General features: G+C 44.6%; 1 protein-coding gene across 1 annotated transcript in view; it reads right to left on the reverse strand.

Annotated features, from left to right (window-relative positions):
- MYC (v-myc avian myelocytomatosis viral oncogene homolog) overlaps positions 1-16,113 on the reverse strand; it is a 20,299-nt gene extending 4,186 nt beyond the window's left edge. Inside the window, exons 1-3 of the mRNA XM_010577120.1 lie at positions 15,954-16,113; positions 2,341-2,514; positions 1,985-2,121 (exon numbers count right to left, since the gene is read on the reverse strand). Coding sequence (XP_010575422.1) covers positions 1,985-2,121; positions 2,341-2,514; positions 15,954-16,113 — 471 coding nt within the window. The remainder of the gene's footprint in view (positions 1-1,984; positions 2,122-2,340; positions 2,515-15,953) is intronic.
- Between the last annotated feature and the right edge of the window lie 322 nt (positions 16,114-16,435).

The raw sequence follows: 16,435 nt of genomic DNA on the forward strand, positions 1-16,435 counted from the left end.
CCTTTTTTTTTTTTTTTTCGTCCCCCATTTTTGCTGGGCAGCGTTTCTTTGCGAGCATCAAACTCGTCACGGAGCAGAGGGCCGCGAGTGAAATTTGGACCGTTTTCTCCCATCCCATGCCCTGTTGGTAAAGGAGGGACAGTTTTACGCAGAAAGGGTGATAAAACAACCATGTATAGTCATGATGCAGATGCTTCACCTAGTGACATTTCCAGAATCAGATTTACCCCCGCTCAGAGATAGCTTAAAATACAGCATGCTATTTTTAAAAAACATCACCCTCTGTCTATAGTAGACCTTGCTGCTGTGAATGGAAATAACGTGACTAAAGGCAGGCCTGAACTCAGCCAGAAAGGTGCAAGATCTGAATTAATCTAGTTACAACTAGTGTAAAACGCAGCGTGGGCACTTTTATCTATTTAAGTACAGCATCAGGATAGCCAGATAGGCAATAAATGTCCTCAAAATTGTAAAAGCCATTGAAGTTCAGCCGGAGCTGGTGACAGTAGAAATATTTTGAAATTACTCCAGTACGGATAGGGTTGAAAATCGTAATCCCATTCATGATTGCAATATAATCATAGGCAGAGCAATTAACTGTAGTATCACAGAGGATTATGACTTGAAGTGAGGAATAAGTAACGTGAGCAGATGGACTCTTAAAATACCCTGTGTTCACATGAATGGAAAAACAGGAAAGGAGGATTGGAAGAAAAGTGCTATTGAAACAATACAGCCTTCAGAGGAAACAGGCTTTAAAATATTCTACAGGGTTTCTTCAGATCTCATGCAGACTGTAAGTCAATTCCCTTTTTCTTGGGGTGCCAGCTCCGAGGTGTACCAGTGCAGCTCTTACGTGGCAGTTTTAGCGGGGATGAGGAAAGACATTTCCCTCTGATTTCTTACGTCCAACCCCAGCTGTAAAAGAACACAGGCACGGTACGAAAGCAATAAGTATAAATCTCCAGTAAAAAGGCCATTTTGACAAAATAGCTGTTATACGGAAAGAATAAATACACAAGTATAACATTAAGGAGACAGCACAGTCAATGTGATTGTTTTGGCATGGGGGGTTTAGTGATAAATAGGAAACGGGAGGGGGCTGAGCCGGGAGCCTGGGTGGAATTTATGTGTGATGGCAGAGTGGGAACCTGCGAGAAGCAGAAACGAAAGCAAAACCTGAGAGAGAAGTGGAGATGGTGGAAAAAGCTCTCGCACCTCTCTGCGTCTGGAAACCCCTGAGACAAAGCGTAGTGTTATGCGTGCCTATGCCACCTACTGCATGGTTTATTTTCAGGAGACACCTGCAATTTCTTTTTCAGTGGACAAGAAGCCATCTAATAATTGTAGGCTCACCATGAACGCGTAGCTATCTTCAGAAATTTCTGCTGAAATTTTCACTTGACCTCTCCACAGCGTTGCAGGTTGCTGGTTTTCCACCAGTGAGAAACAGGAAAGTACTAACTAGATATTAATTAGTCCTGGAAAGTCCTAAGTCCTTGTTAGGAGTGAGAGAGTTCACCCAATGAGAGATTTACCCAAATAAATGTGGTCCTTGCACTCAGAGCCATTAAAATAGGTTTAGCGCACCTATGTGCATCTGATAGCACCTGTGCAGGGAATCATGTCTCCACAGCTTCCCCAGTCGCCCAAAGGACCCCGGTCCAAAAAGCAGGCCCACACTACAGGGGCAAGAAGAATCGGATTTGCCTTATTACTATAAAAACCAGAAATGTGTTACTTTTTCATGTCTTTCAGCAGCTGTAATTTCTCTAACAATGGGAGGTGAGATGTGTGTAGGCAGAAGCTGACAGTGTTTCTGCAAGCTGCACAGTATTGGCTAAATTAATAACATCTTCCTACCCCTTTCTTCCAGGCTCAGGAAGACTCGTATGCTGCACTAACAAGTACCTTCTCAACGGAATTCCCCAGCACAAAGGAGAAATGCAGACATCTGGGAGGGCCACTGTCCTTGTCTGGGTACCGTGGTGAAAAACAGAGACCAAAATACACCTCCTGTCAAAGACATTGAGGGACCAGCGCCACTGCAGTTTCCATCATTGCGAGCCCAGTATAGCAGCCCCAGCTGTGGGCTACAAGTCTTTTGAATGATAATACAGTCTGCAGAAGAAAACAACAGGTTTTGTAGATGATGTGTCATCAGTAAATATGAATGTGAGGATCGCAACAGTATCATAAAATAATATAAAATAAAATAAAATAAACCAAACCAAAATAAAATAAAACAAAATAAAATAGTGCTAGTTTTAAACCAGCAGTAGCGCATATCAAATCCTAAACTCTCGCCTGCTCTTGGAAGCCAAGGCTGTGCATCCTCACCTTGTGGATGTCCACCTTCAGAAAGTGATGTCATGGGGTCACTGAAAGTGGCATCTGCTGTAATTATTTTACATTCCCGCATGCTCTTAGCTATGTGCCCAAGAGTGCCTGCAGCAAACGTGGCAGCTTCTTCCTCTGTACCATGCTTCTCGTAAGCTGCCAGCCCGATACTCACTATGGAAAAATTCAGAACATTCATTGCCAACAGGAAAAAGGAAAGACACAGAAGGAAATAGAAGAAAACTAAATGGGGAGAGGACCGGGGAAAGAAAGTGTTATGCTGATATTAAATTAATCCCCCAGCACTGTGGTGAGTACCACATCTCTCACAGAAACCCACTGATATCCCAGAAAAGTAGGTTTTGTCATCAGGAGAATTAGGACAGAGCCTGAACTTCTCCTCTGGCTTGGGCTGCAAACACCAGTCTTCAGCCCAAACCAAAGGAGATTTGAAACTATCATGCCCAGGTTCTAGAGTTAGGACTTTTATTTTTTTTCATTTTTTGATTGTTAAACCCAAACATTTTAGAGGTTGACCCTGCTTCATAGTTGATTTTTTAATCTGACGGTGCATAAGAAATCACATCTTTAGTGAAACTAAAACATTAGCTGTTTTTAAAGGCGGTCTGGCATCACACAGGTATGTATCAGTATGTATTTGTCCTGCTTTATCCTATTCTTTGCGATTGTAAAATAGAAGATAGCATCAGGAGTGAAACACAGGAAAATATCTTTATTGTAATGTAACTAACTTTTCTGACTACAAAGAATGAAATCCTTTTCACCAGCTTTGGTCTTTCCATCATGTGCAGCCTTTTTCTTTTTTGCTTCAGGGTAAAATTACCACAGCTCTTAATTTGTTTACAGACAGTTTCACTTTGCAGTTCTTTCAAACCATCACAGTTTGGGTATCAAATTTTAGTTTGTTTTCAAACAGGGCAGCCCTTGATTAGTTTATTCTTAACTATATAAAATAAACCCATTCAGATGCATATACAGCTATTTTAAAATCTCAATACCAGCTACTTAATGCTAGCTATTTTTAAATACACTACCTGTAAACTAATCTAAGTCCCATTGAAGCAACCCAAAAATAGGAGTCGAGTTTGAATCAGCCCTTCCTACACAAATTAACACCTTTTGACATGGGCAACTGGGAGGTACCGAGCTAACACCGGTAGTTTTGGCATTCCTTGATAGAAGAGAGTTTTGTCCAGCTGTGGATTAATAGTGAATTACAGGAAATCTGCACTGATTTAAGTGCATGATAAATAAGGAGATCTTCAAGGCTCTTGTGAAAGATAAACAGTTATTTTTGAAAGTCTGGGTAATTTAAATTTCTCTTCAAAAAGAAAAAGAAGAGCTGTTTCAGAACAATCAGCCCCAAAAGGCCAGTCATGCATTCCCAAGGCCTCCACATTCTCTGAATTTTATGCTGCAATTATCAGATTGTCAAGACGTCCCAGCTCTGCTTGATTAAGTCCTCTTTAAAGTATTATGGCTATTTGCAACTACTTAATGATCCTTTCAGGTACCAACACTGTCAAGACTTTCTTTAATTTTAAAAGCCTTAGTCTTTAGAGCTAGGATGGGATCAGAGCCTCTCCATTGCATTGCTCCAGCCCTTCCAAGTTGGCAGGTGAGAGTTTCTGAGCAATGCTCCCCGTTCTCTGCCCTGCACAAGACAGAACACCACACGTGAGGCAGCAGGAACGAGCCTTTCTGCCTACCCATGTATGTGGAGCCACTTCCATATTGCACCCGCGAGTGCAGAGAGTCCCCCCGCGCTTTGCTGTGACGCCGAGGGGGTCTGCAGAGCCTGGGCACCCAGTGGGAAGGAGCTCCAGAGCCCCATCGTGGTTGGAAAGCGGGGAAGGATTGGAAGTTATTAGGCAGGTTTCTTATTAATGGTCAAGAAAAATAAACAACCCCTCTTGCAGCAGCTTCCTCGCAGGTTTGGTATGAAAGCAGAGGAGCACGGAGCTCACTGTAGTTAGTTCTTACGGCACGTCCTGTGGAGGCACAGCTTCAGAAATATCTGAGCGTATCAGATATTATCTGGAGGAAGGAATGTGTCAGCTGACAGCAAGGCTGGAAACTATTGAAACTATTGTCAGCTGGGCCATTATTATAACTATCTCTTGTCTCTTTGAGAATTAATATCCAACAATCCTCTCCCGTCTACGAACAGGTGAGAGGATACAACCCTTCCAGGAATAATGCAGGTGGTTGCAAAATAGCTGCTTTAAAGATGAGGCATCTGATTGCTACCAAATTAACAGGTTCAGCCACAGGAAAACATTCTGGGAAAGAAAGTAACCCCATAGAGGGAGAATCTCTAAAAAAGTAGATATGTATGGGCTTTGGAAAACAGTGGAGACTGGAGGTATTACTGGCCTTGTTGCAGCTCTTAGGTGGCTGTATTTGATTTTTTGGGGCCAGTGGAAGTGTGTATGCAATCTACCCAACTGAACCAACACAAAGTCCAGAGCTCTGGTTCAAGCTGTTGGTGAAGGTTGTCTGAGCTCCCTTGTCTGGCTCCCTGCTGAGCAAGCTCAGGAGCGCTCATGGGTTTTGCTTGTCTTGCTCAGCAAGTGAAATGATGATGTTCTTGTCATCAACCCTTATATTAATCTTGGAGCTCCTGTTTGATCATGTCTTTATGGGAGGGAGGAAGATGAGCTTGTAGCAGGGAGTTTGTAGGTATTTACAAGACACATTTCTCACTTCAGGTGTCTGTCTGCCCTCCATGAGTTTCTGCTGTCAAGTCACGCCTTCTCGGGGCTGGTTTATGGAAGAGAACCGTCACATTTAAAAATTACGTTGGTGACCTGGGAATGAGCACAGTTGGCCTCTGCAGTCAAGGACAAATCCTTTCCAGTGGTATCTCAATGAAGTTAACTTTCCAGCCACATTCAACCAAAACGATACTGACTCTAGCACTGAGAAATACGTACCAACGACTGAGCGCAATCACCCTCTGCTCAAGTTAGTGTGAAGCTGACACCTTTCTCATGGGTAGTACTCCATGCAAAGCCTTTCGGAGTAGCTGCTCACAGCACAGAGCAGGCCAGTGGGGAACATACTGTCAAACTGAGTCCTAAAAAGGCACCAGATGGTTTCTAATTCTTCACACCTAAAAACCTCTTCATGCATTCAGCTGTTACAGTCTCCTAATAATGTCATGCGGCTGATAACCCTAACCTCTCCCTAGCTTTATTATGCTGTGCAGTTAATTCTGAATGCATTTGGGCGTACGTTGCCAGGTACAGCAAAAGCGTTACCTTGGCTAGATCAGGGCTTGCACATTCCAAGGTTTCTGGGTCCTAACTGTCTCAGGCCAGGCACCCACAAGTAACGGATACCACTGAGAAGCGTGGCCTAAGCCATCAGCGATGGTCACGTCGGCAGGCTTTGGTCATGCTGTGTTACAGCTTCTGTGTTCCTCTAAGCTCTTTGTATCGCTGTTTTAGCATCATTTTTGTTACTTTTGGTGGAGTTTAGTTTACCAGCAGTCAGAGCAAATTCAGCACTGTCTAACAGCACTCCGACCAGATGTCTTGGGGAGATGAAGCATTCTTATCTGTGGCTGCTGCTGCATTTTGAAATGAGCATGGGAGGTAAATACATCCATGAACATTTGCTGCCAGTATGGATTTAAAAGCAAAACGCAGTCAGAAAGGCTACTGAAAAACTACTTCACTTGGCTGATAACTCAATTTGTTGATAAGAAAGAGGGAGTGTTTTGTCTCTCTGTATCAGATAAGGGACTTATCACTCCCTGCACTGTTGATGATGAACATGTTCATCTGGCAGATAGTGGCAATAAAGCCACATCTCCCCTTTGCACTGCAAGACATATGCTGCATCAAATGAAATTACGGGAAATGGATTTAAAACACTTCTTGGTAAATGTTTTTTAAACCAATTTATAATTAACCTGTGGAACCTCCTGCTGCATTTTATCAGAAAGGGAAATACCATGCTTGAAAATGGATGTTTCCTGTGAGCAATAATATGAGGACATAAAAAGTGTAAAAAGAGGGGAGAAAGGACATCATTGGTAAGGGCTAGGATTGCCTAATTTAAGAGGTGGGCTGTAATTGAAAGTGTGAGGTTGTATTTTCTTCCTGCACTGTCCAAATGTAGGTTGTTGCTAGATATAGATGTATTTCTGAATCTGGTTGGCATTTTTTTCATACTATGCAACCAGACCCACACAACATTGGGGCCCTCCTTTGCCAGGAGAGCAGCCTGTCTGGGATGGAGGGACCTTCTGTCACAGCTGTTTGCTGAGATGTTTAAAGCGCTTCAACAGTTTGATCCTGCAGTGCAAAAAGACCCTAACTGGGCATATGCTTACATCTGTGTTTTGTTGCCCAGGCTGGGGAGACCTCAGCAAGAAGATGTCAGGGTGCATTGCAGCACTACCCAGACTAACCATTTCAGGTGTGGCTGCAGAGCCAGACTGTAAATACAGGATCCCAGCGTGAGTACAGAGCCACATGAATGCCTTTTACTTCCACTGCTGAGGGTGGTGTGGACAGAGAGAGCTTGGATCTGTTGGTACTCACTAATGCAAACCAATGCAGTGGGTTGTACCCACATACCTGCATTGATCCACTCCTCGAAATTAAGTCTGAGCTTCAGAAAGCTTGAGTGCTAGTCCAGGCTTTGACTTGGTAGGAGCAATGCTGCTTCGCTGTGCCTGTTTTTCCGTGTCTTGGTTGAGTCTGTGCATGGCTAAGTCTCCAGAAGTGGCTGTGCACTGTGCACTGATGGGCAATGCCAGGGGGCTGCTGAGACCCAGCGTATCAAACACAGGTACCAGAGGACTAGGGCCACAAACCCCAACGTGAAAACTCCAAAACTTGATTCAGGACTAATTGGTCCTTCTGCAAGGTGATTTTGTTTTATTTTCTTACTTCAGAAGATTCTTGGTGTTGCCTAAGTCTAGTCCTTTCTCCTACTGACATTCAGACTATGTCCCTTTCTCAAACTGGGCAGAGTTGCAATTATGACTGCAGTGGCAAGAAAAGCTTTGATCAGAAATTGGCCTGACAAGGAGTGTGCTGAGGGATTAATGCAGAACTGACTTCATCAGCAGCTGAGAGCTCTGCGGAGGAGGAATTTAGGTCCTTCTTACACCCTCAACAATGCAAAGCAGCCATCATCAACAAGGTGTTCCCCAGAGGATGCTAATCACTCTCCTCCCTCTTGATCAGCAGTTAAGAGTGTCTCTCTTCTTTCTACTTATTGCCTCGTCAGAGATGCCAGAGGTATTTCTTAGAAGATAAGAAATTATTTACACCCAGCCTTAGAAAGGAAAGAAAATGTCCTGAGTGAGCTACAACCATTATTGTTACTGTTATCATTTGTATTGCAAAGGTACCTAACCATGCTTAGACCCCATGGTGTAGGGCCAAGTATATTTTATCGACCATACTGCCTGCCTTTGCTCTAAAAGGGTTTGTGAGGTGTGCAATAGGAAGGGGGGAGGGTGGTTTAGAGGGTGAAAGTACATGGTCCAACACTGCATACAGGAATAGAGCAAGAGAATCTGGGAAGCCCCAGATTTTCTCTAACCTATCGTGGCCTGTGTGTTTGGGAAGTAGGGAATATCTCTGTTTCCTATTCTCTTCCATTAGGACTTATCTGCAGATCCAAACCATAGCACCTAAAGGATCTAGGATAACCCTCCTGTACCAGTATAGCTCCTGTCTAGTTCTTCTGGTGTAGATGTACCCTCCCATGAGTGTCATGGGAAAGGGCGATGAGAGATGGATCTTGCTTTTGGTGAGAACAGAAATCGAAAATAAGAATATATCACTTTAGGACCATCTAGCTCTGCTCCTTACTAAGGACTGTGCATTCTTTGGGTTCTTTTTCTTTTTTTTTAATAGATCACCACAGAAATTATACAAGGTAAGAGTTGAGACTACTGAATGCTTCAGAATATCAAGTTCTGCCTACACACGATGAGAAGTTTAGGTAGGTATGTATGCTAGCCCCCACAATGTGCTAATATCTACAGCTATTACGTTGTTAGTGCTCTGATATTTAACCAGAAGCTATCTCTGCCTTTAGCTTATGATTGTCTCAGCTTCCCTGGTTATTTTTTCCCTCAAAACAAAGAGAGAATGTGCTCTGATGATATTGTGTCTATGAAACCAAGGGCTGTGTGTGTGTGTGCTGTGGAATTTAGTCATAATATTTCTAATTGGAAGGTTCAAGGTCATCCTTACTTTTACAGGCTCGGTCATTCTCTCCTGCACTGCTGGCAATGTGAGAGGTGTTACACACCTCCTTCAGAGTCCCAGAAGCTGCTGTTTGCTAAACACTGAATAGATGGGGTTCTCCAGGAGTCCAAAATGGGAAATCTCCTGGATTATTTTGTGTGAGGAGGATTCCTGACTGCCCTTAGCTTTTCTGTACCTGGAAACTCTGACCTACAATCCATTTGTAGGTGACTCAATTAAAAAAATAGAGCATAAGGAGTGTAGGTGTTACATACCTGCAACACTATGATCAAGACAGACACTGAACAGCTTTAAACCAGCAGACCTCAGTACCTACAATCCCATGGCAGCTCAGAGCTTAGACAAAATTCACTTACTTTGCTTTGCCCATACAGGTTTTACAGCCTCTTCTGAGATCAGCAATTGGTAGAGGAGGGCCTGTACTATAAACTGGGTAGCTCTGAGATGCCTCAGATGTCAGCGCATCGCTGCATTACTGCTTTCCACAAAAGCTGCAGTGTAGACCTACCCCTACTGCCAAATGCATTGGTACTGCTGAAAACTTAAGGGAAAGATCTGGGGGAAGAAGAGGGGTGGTCATCTGCAGATGCGTGCTGGTAGTTTGTCCGAGAAACTTCTGTCCCTCGCACAGTGCTGTCTCTGGTAGTTACCCTTAGCAAGGTCGTTTGCTTGGCAATGCTGATTATTACTTACAGGTTTCCCCATGCCGTTGTCAGGGGGTGTTTTGGTGGCCACACAAATACCCTGGAAGAGGCCAGTGGTGAGGATGGATTTCTTAGTGTCCCTTCCAACTGCCTCAGGAGCCTCAGGACCCCTTTACACCTTCAGAACCAGAGATGTTAATGAACATATCTGTCTCCCAAGCATAGCAGTGTGTAGGAGAGACTGCACCATGGAAGCAGACACACTGGAAGTTCAGACCTCAGCTTGCCTCCTAGCACCTTGCTGGTGAGATCGTGTCGTGGTTTAACCCCAGCCAGCAATTAAGCACCATGTGGCTGCTCACTCACTTACCCCCTCCACCAAGTGGGATGGAGAAGAAAATCGGGAAAAGAAGTAGAACTCGTGGGCTGAGGTAAGAATGGTTTAATAGAACAGAAAAGAAGAAACTAATAATGATAATGATAACACTAATAAAATGACAACAGTGGTAATAAAAGGACTGGAATATACAAATGATGCACAGGGCAATTGCTCACCACCCACCAATCGACACCCAGTTACTCCCCGAGCGGCGATCCCCCCACCCCCACTCCCCCCCCCGTTTATATACTGGACACGACATCACATGGTATGGAATACCCCCTTGGCCAGTTTGGGTCAGCTGCCCTGGCTGTGTCCTGTGCCAACTTCTTGTGGCCCTCCAGCTTTCTCGCTGGCTGGGCTTGAGAAGCTGAAAAATCCTTGACTTTAGACTAAACACTACTGAGCAACAACTGAAAACATCAGTGTGTTATCAACATTCTTCTCATACCTAACTCAAAACATAGCACTGTACCAGCTACTAGGAAGACAATTAACTCTATCCCAGCTGAAACCAGGACAGATGGGCTACCTGAGGAAGAGCAGAGGAGGTCATCTTGTCTCCTCTGCCACTTCTCTTTGACCTTGCAGCTATTTCAGAGCCTGTGGTATCAGAGTAACTGTCTTGCTGCAAACTTAGACTTTATCTGTCACACATACACATGAAACTCAGTAGTAACTAGCTCATATATTCATATGGCTGCAGAGAGATTCTATGTTGTTTAACTCATCCACTATCACTGCTCCCTTTTTGTTACATCACTGCCTGAAGGCAAAGACTTTGGTTAAGCTGGAAATGCTGGTAGTTTCTGAACAGCCTCAGTATCTGGACCAAATGACTGTTTGGTGGCTTACAGTTGGGAAGCAGAGGAAAAAATCACAATGACTGTCTATTCAAGCAGAAGAGGGAATTCTGTGATGAGGGGTTGCTGCTATACACTGGCTTTCAGGGGCTATGTGAGGAAGGGGTGACTCTTCACCAGGCTCTGGTGCTAGCTCAGCTCCTCCAAACATGACAAAAGCCCAGATGCAAACTTTGTGGTTTAGCCCCACGTTGATACATTCCCAAACACTGATTAAGAACAGTGAACGAAGAGACAAATGCAGGTTAATGTAGCACACCGGCATTTTCCAGACTGCCTGCCAAATGAAAGCTTTGGAGATGATGTGTAAATAGAGGCCAGCAGCCTGCACAGGAGCGAGCTGGAGGGTTTGGTCTGCTGTAAATGCTGCTTCCTCTGGAGGGAAGACAAAAATAGGTTACAGGGTGAGAGGTTGTGGGCTAGACCAATGTCCAAAGGGTAGTGGGAAGGGAAACGCCTAGGGCATGGGAATGGTTTGATATTCTTCCTGAGGGCAAACTTTGGTGCCCCTCATTGCCTTAGGCAGAATCTGCTGGGAATAAGATGGAAGTGCGGGTAGCTGGGAGCTCGGAGGCACGCCTGAGGGTGCTTGTAAGCAGTGAAAGGACAGTGATGTCATCGTGGGTCCCACCTGCTGATCCCACTCTTGATGGGGAGCTAAAGAGGGGTTCTTAAGTTCCCAATCTCTGTGCTGGATTTCCACTCCCTGAGTAATCCCTTTTTTTTAGAGCAAGCCCTGTAGGCAAGGCTGCATTCCATTTTCACCTACAATCTCCTGATATGGGGACCAAATAGGCAGTTGGAGAAGAGCTTTCACTCAGTAATGGGCCACTTGTGTGATTCCTGTAGATGGCTTGACGCAGGATTGACTTCAGCAAGTAAGTGAGGGATTTTTGCTCAGCAGTGAGTTAAGAGCTCCGTGAGCTAAAAGCCAGCAGTTTTCCTCTTCAGTTCAGCAGGTCTGCCCTGTTACTGAGAAATAACATCAGCTTCATGACACCAAAATATATTGCTGGGCTGTTACGCTCCATAGGGGTCACCTGTCTCCTCCACTCCTGTTTCTTCTGGATGCAATATTCCTTGCTTTTTTGGTGGTTTGACATCTTTGAGTGGAAGGTTGTAGGACAACAAAGCAGTGCAAGGAACAAATTTTTGGGAAAGGAGAGAACACGAGGCAACAGTACTATAAAAGAGGGAAGGAAAGCAGGTCAACTTCAGTGTAAAATATTTACAGTAAAGCTGTTGACTTGGAATTCTTTCACAAATTCCTGTTTCAAAGCAGGCTTCTTGAGGGGTTTGCTAAAGCTCACAAACCTTTGGACCAGGCCTGTCATATACAGTAAGTTTCTACAGGCTTCTTTTCAGTGACTCTGGTGCAATTTTCAGGTTGGTGCAACACTTTCTGGTCCAAACACAAAGGTCTCACTGTCCCACCAAGTACCTGCTTGTCTCCTTGCTCTCTGGCTGTGGCTCCCACAGCATTGAATCTGAAACTGTGTTGCGGAGGTTGAAGAAGGGATTGTATAGGTTGTAAATGGACCTAACTGATTCTTTTAGCTCTCACCATGAAGGATATTTTGGGATTTTTTTTCTCTGTCTTATTTTCATGAGTTGAATCATAGAAAAGTTTAGGTCACAAAGGACTGCCAGAAGTCAGCTGGCCCTCCCTGAGGTTCTGCATATTGTCTTTCCACACAGGTACTCCTTCTTGGCTTTGGAGGGTGAGGGCTGGAATTTCTGTGTTTTGCAGCACTCGTTGTATTACATCTATTTTTTCTTCCCTCCATAGTTTCTTATGTTTACCTCCAGAGAAACAACATCAGATGGAGCTGGTCACCAGGTGATGGGTCAGCTATTCCCATATGAGAGCTTGTACCAAGACCAGTTTAAATGTGTTCTGAGGTCAGCATGTTCCCATATCAATTTTTCCTTTATATTCTCTACTATGTCTTCTTCCCTTCTCCCAAGCCACATGGATACTGAACACACTTCTAAGCGTTTATAGTATCATAAATGCACGTAATCGTTAATATGAGCAAAGGTAATGTGCTGCTTGGTGTATATGGAGGTGAAGTGCTGAATGTTTCCTTGACTGGATAGATCTGGAAGAAATGCAGAAGGGGAGCAATCTGAGTTCAGGAGATGAAGCACCATTGAATTTAACACTAGCTCAGGTTCGTCTCTGAGTGGCAAGCCCCAACCTGGTGTTGGGTCTCTGCAGGCAGGCAAGGAAAATTAAGGTTTGCATTGGTCTCTGTTTATCCCAAGTGGAAGCAAGAAGGGAAGCTACGGTAAAGTTTTTTTGGCTGATTCCAGCCAAGAAAACAGGCAAGGTCAGCAAGCTCTTGATCGTAGTTTTGAGGGGAGGAGAGCCCATCTGTCCATTTGCCTTGGGCTCTGCAGGCAACCATCTGCCTTAATAACAGAGCTGTGAAAAGCACAATCTCTGCCGGATGAAAGCAGAAGCAAAGGAGGAGCCGGGACCCGCCTCTCCCACCCACAGCACTTCAGACAGGGTGGCTGTCAACGCCAACCTGGCGATGGGTGTCCGTCAACGCCAAACTGGCAATGGGTGGCATCTGAGTGCCTCCAGGGCACAGCAGTCCCAGCAGTGCAGCGATCGGGGCCCCGTGGCACTGCTTTAGCCATCATGGAGGATTCACTTTGGGTGGTATTTGGGCCTGGCCTCCACAGCAAACTGGCATTGAGCAAACAAAGGCTGCAGCACAATAATTTCGGGTTAGCTTCGGGGGTAGGGAAAGTGGTTTTTTCTCAGCAGAGGACCTGCGTTGTGCTTGGCTTGCTGAGCAGAAATGTCCTTATGACTGTGTTGTCACTAGCCTGTGTCGCAGGGAGCGTGATTTGGGTTTCTTTGGTAGATACAACCAAGGCATGTTATAGCATGGTACCTCACGGGGATATGGACCACACAGACCTGGTGACCCATGGGTCCACATTGTACTTATGTCTGATGTGTACTTTCTGTGCTTGAGTGCAAACCGAAATCATTCCTGGAAAATGGTTCAGTATCATGATTAAGCCCCGTTCATTAGCTGCCCAGTCTTGAGGAAATGTTGTTAAAGGAAAACTTGCCTGTACTGATGTTCTTAATGTAGCATGCTCATTACTTAGCACAGACCTGAGATGTAATGAGCTGGTTTACAGTTCAGTTGTGTTTGTATTAGAGTAGTATTTGCAGTTTGCACACTAAGAGGAGATGAAAATCTTTTAATTTAGAGTAATCTTTAGGAAGTCCACTGCTCTTAATAGCTTACTCCAATTTTGCATGAAATCAGGATATAAGCTGTAGTGGAAGATAGAGGAATTAGATTTTTTTATATGGTGTATTATACCATTACCATTAATACCAACGTATTAGACTGTGTAGTATAACTATCATTTATTTTAAGAATCTCACCTTTTTTTTCCCAATAGAAATTGGTATGTTTTGGCTGAACTTAAATCCCTTCCCAAATGACCTAAATGAAACCAAGACAGAACAGAAAGTTATGCCTATATAATTATATCCATTTGTACTCTTGCCTTAAGTTACAGGGAAAATGCTTTCCCAAGTCGGTTGCTTAATTTTAGAAGAATTAGTAACAGCTATATCACTATTTACTTCTGAGGATTCACTGAGGCTCTGCAACACATCAAATACAAAAAAGAAATATCATTTAGTTGTGAAAAAATGAAAACATATAAATCCTTGTCTCTCACACCCCAGTTGGTGTGAACCGAAAAAGGTTCTGCACTCTACATAAAACCAGAATTATAGAGATATATAAATTGTCTTCTTCTAGTCCTTCTCAACCTGTGAAGAAATAAACTGGAAATCTGAGAAAAGAGGGGAAACCGAGGCTGTGTGAGGGATGACAAAAGGGGGTGCCAAGGCAGTGATTTGTGAGGGGCTGCACTTGCACCATGCTGGATTTCTTTCGTAATCCTTTTTCCCAGGGCTGCAGAACCCACTGGACATCTGGAGGATGTGTTCACATCTGGCTGCCTAACCTGCACTGCCCCACTGCTCGGGATCACCAGCCTCGTCCGTGGGGAAAACATGCTGCGTGAACCTAAACTGCTGGAGCTCAGCACTGCAATCCACAGCACGGATGATTGTAGCCTGGTAGCGTACAGAAGCGGTGTCATCAGCACAGACACAGAGGATGCTATCTCAGCAAATTCCTCCTAGTCTCTGCTGCGGACTTGTACAAGCACAACGGCATCTGCCGGGGCCTGAAGAAGGGGCACTCTGTGTCACAGCTTTTCTGGCAGAAATCCTTTGCACTGATACTATTTATAGACAAAATTGCACTTTTAGTACTTTAACTTTTCCCATGGGGAGTGGTTTTCCTGCAGCAATGCAGTAGTTCCAGGAGTGCTTTATTTACTGCTGAAAATTACTGATATTCCTGCAGGCTGGAGCACCGTACACACAGCCTTTGTGCAGCTCCTGCCTTATCACAAAAGAAGATATTTGTGATATCACTTATTTTACCATTCCCGAACAAAATATACCAAATAGGCAGAAGCCTGTAGAGCTTTCACTGCGCTGAGGACATCTGCCAGCAGAGCTGTCTCCGTCCCGGATCATGCCTCACCACACCTCCCTCCAGCGTAGCTGTGGCTAAGCAGGTTTGCCGTGCAGGTTTCTAGCACACTGCTGTGTCACCAGTAAATGCCTGGATAATTTTTAACCTCACGCGGGATTGGTTTATCAACTGCAGGTGGCCAAAATAATTATACACACTGCTCTCTATGAAAACTGGGTCAACAGGATAGTACTTCTTTTTATGTCCTGTCAGGCTTCTCCGATTTACACCTAGGGTCAGACTTCAGGGAGAAAGGTGTTTGAGCTAATGCGAGCAGCCATCACATCTCTTCAGGTGATGCCACCTTTCTAATGCATTTACTTCCCTCTAATTTTGCATCATAATGTTGGCTATGATATAATAATTGCACTTGAGGAAATGAGAAAGGAGAGCCCAGAGCAAAAAATATTGATATTTATTTAAAATGAAGTATGATAGATAAATGCACACCCTCATTATTTCAGGGCATGAGGAAGCATGGACTTCCAGCACCACAGCTTTCCAGGTAGAGATCCTAAGGGCCAATGTGGTCACACTGGAAAAACTGCACATTTAGGAGCATATCTCCCTTTGCCCATGGGACGTGGTTTTCCCACACCAGTCCAGCGTGTGCTACGTATGTGTGTGCTACATCTAGGAAAGCCGTAAGGTGACAGAACTAGTTAGCTGGTGGGGTTGTGATAATTTCCAGCAGGAGGTGGTGGTTGTTAGCTTCAGTTTTGGAGTCCCAAAGCCTGAGAACCACAGTGTCAGCCCAATGCTGCATCAAACCTCGATATCGGTGACTTCTGAAGAGGAGCATGGAAGTGTCAGGAGCAATACGTCCCTAGAGTGTGTTTCTTTGTAATCTCCACCAACATGCAGTTGGCTTCTACCTTCGTGTTTTCCTTCCGCGTTGAGTGCAACACTGGGTCCTGATAAGGATCTCACACCTTTTGGATTCCGGATAATTTCTCCACCTGACTGGCCGTGTCTGTGCTGGCGCACAAAGCAGGCCAGGGCCTGCTCCAGCCCAGAGGGTGAGAGGCATGGCATGGCTTGTGCTCAGGGAATTAAGCCTTCCTTCTCCCCAGAACAGGGTAGTCTTCTCGATAAGACCAAGTGGGAGCCGGCCCCGTGGCTGAGGTTCATTTTCTGGTGTCGTCCTGGTGTTGACCAATGATGGGAATGGGATCCGCAGATGTTTTTGCCCTTAAAATATCCAGCTGCCGAAGTGCAATTGCCTCTGGTTTGCTAGGAGTTCTTGTGCGTTGGGAGACATGGTAGGTAGCCGTAACTTCCCTAGACCATTAATTCTTTTACACGCTTCCACTATGTCACTCCTTGTTTGCATAGTCTTCCAAGGAAACAGATGCAA

The sequence above is a fragment of the Haliaeetus leucocephalus genome, unplaced genomic scaffold, assembly GCF_000737465.1.
Source record: "Haliaeetus leucocephalus isolate CR32 unplaced genomic scaffold, Haliaeetus_leucocephalus-4.0 Scaffold555, whole genome shotgun sequence".
In the NCBI taxonomy this organism is placed as follows: domain Eukaryota; kingdom Metazoa; phylum Chordata; class Aves; order Accipitriformes; family Accipitridae; genus Haliaeetus; species Haliaeetus leucocephalus.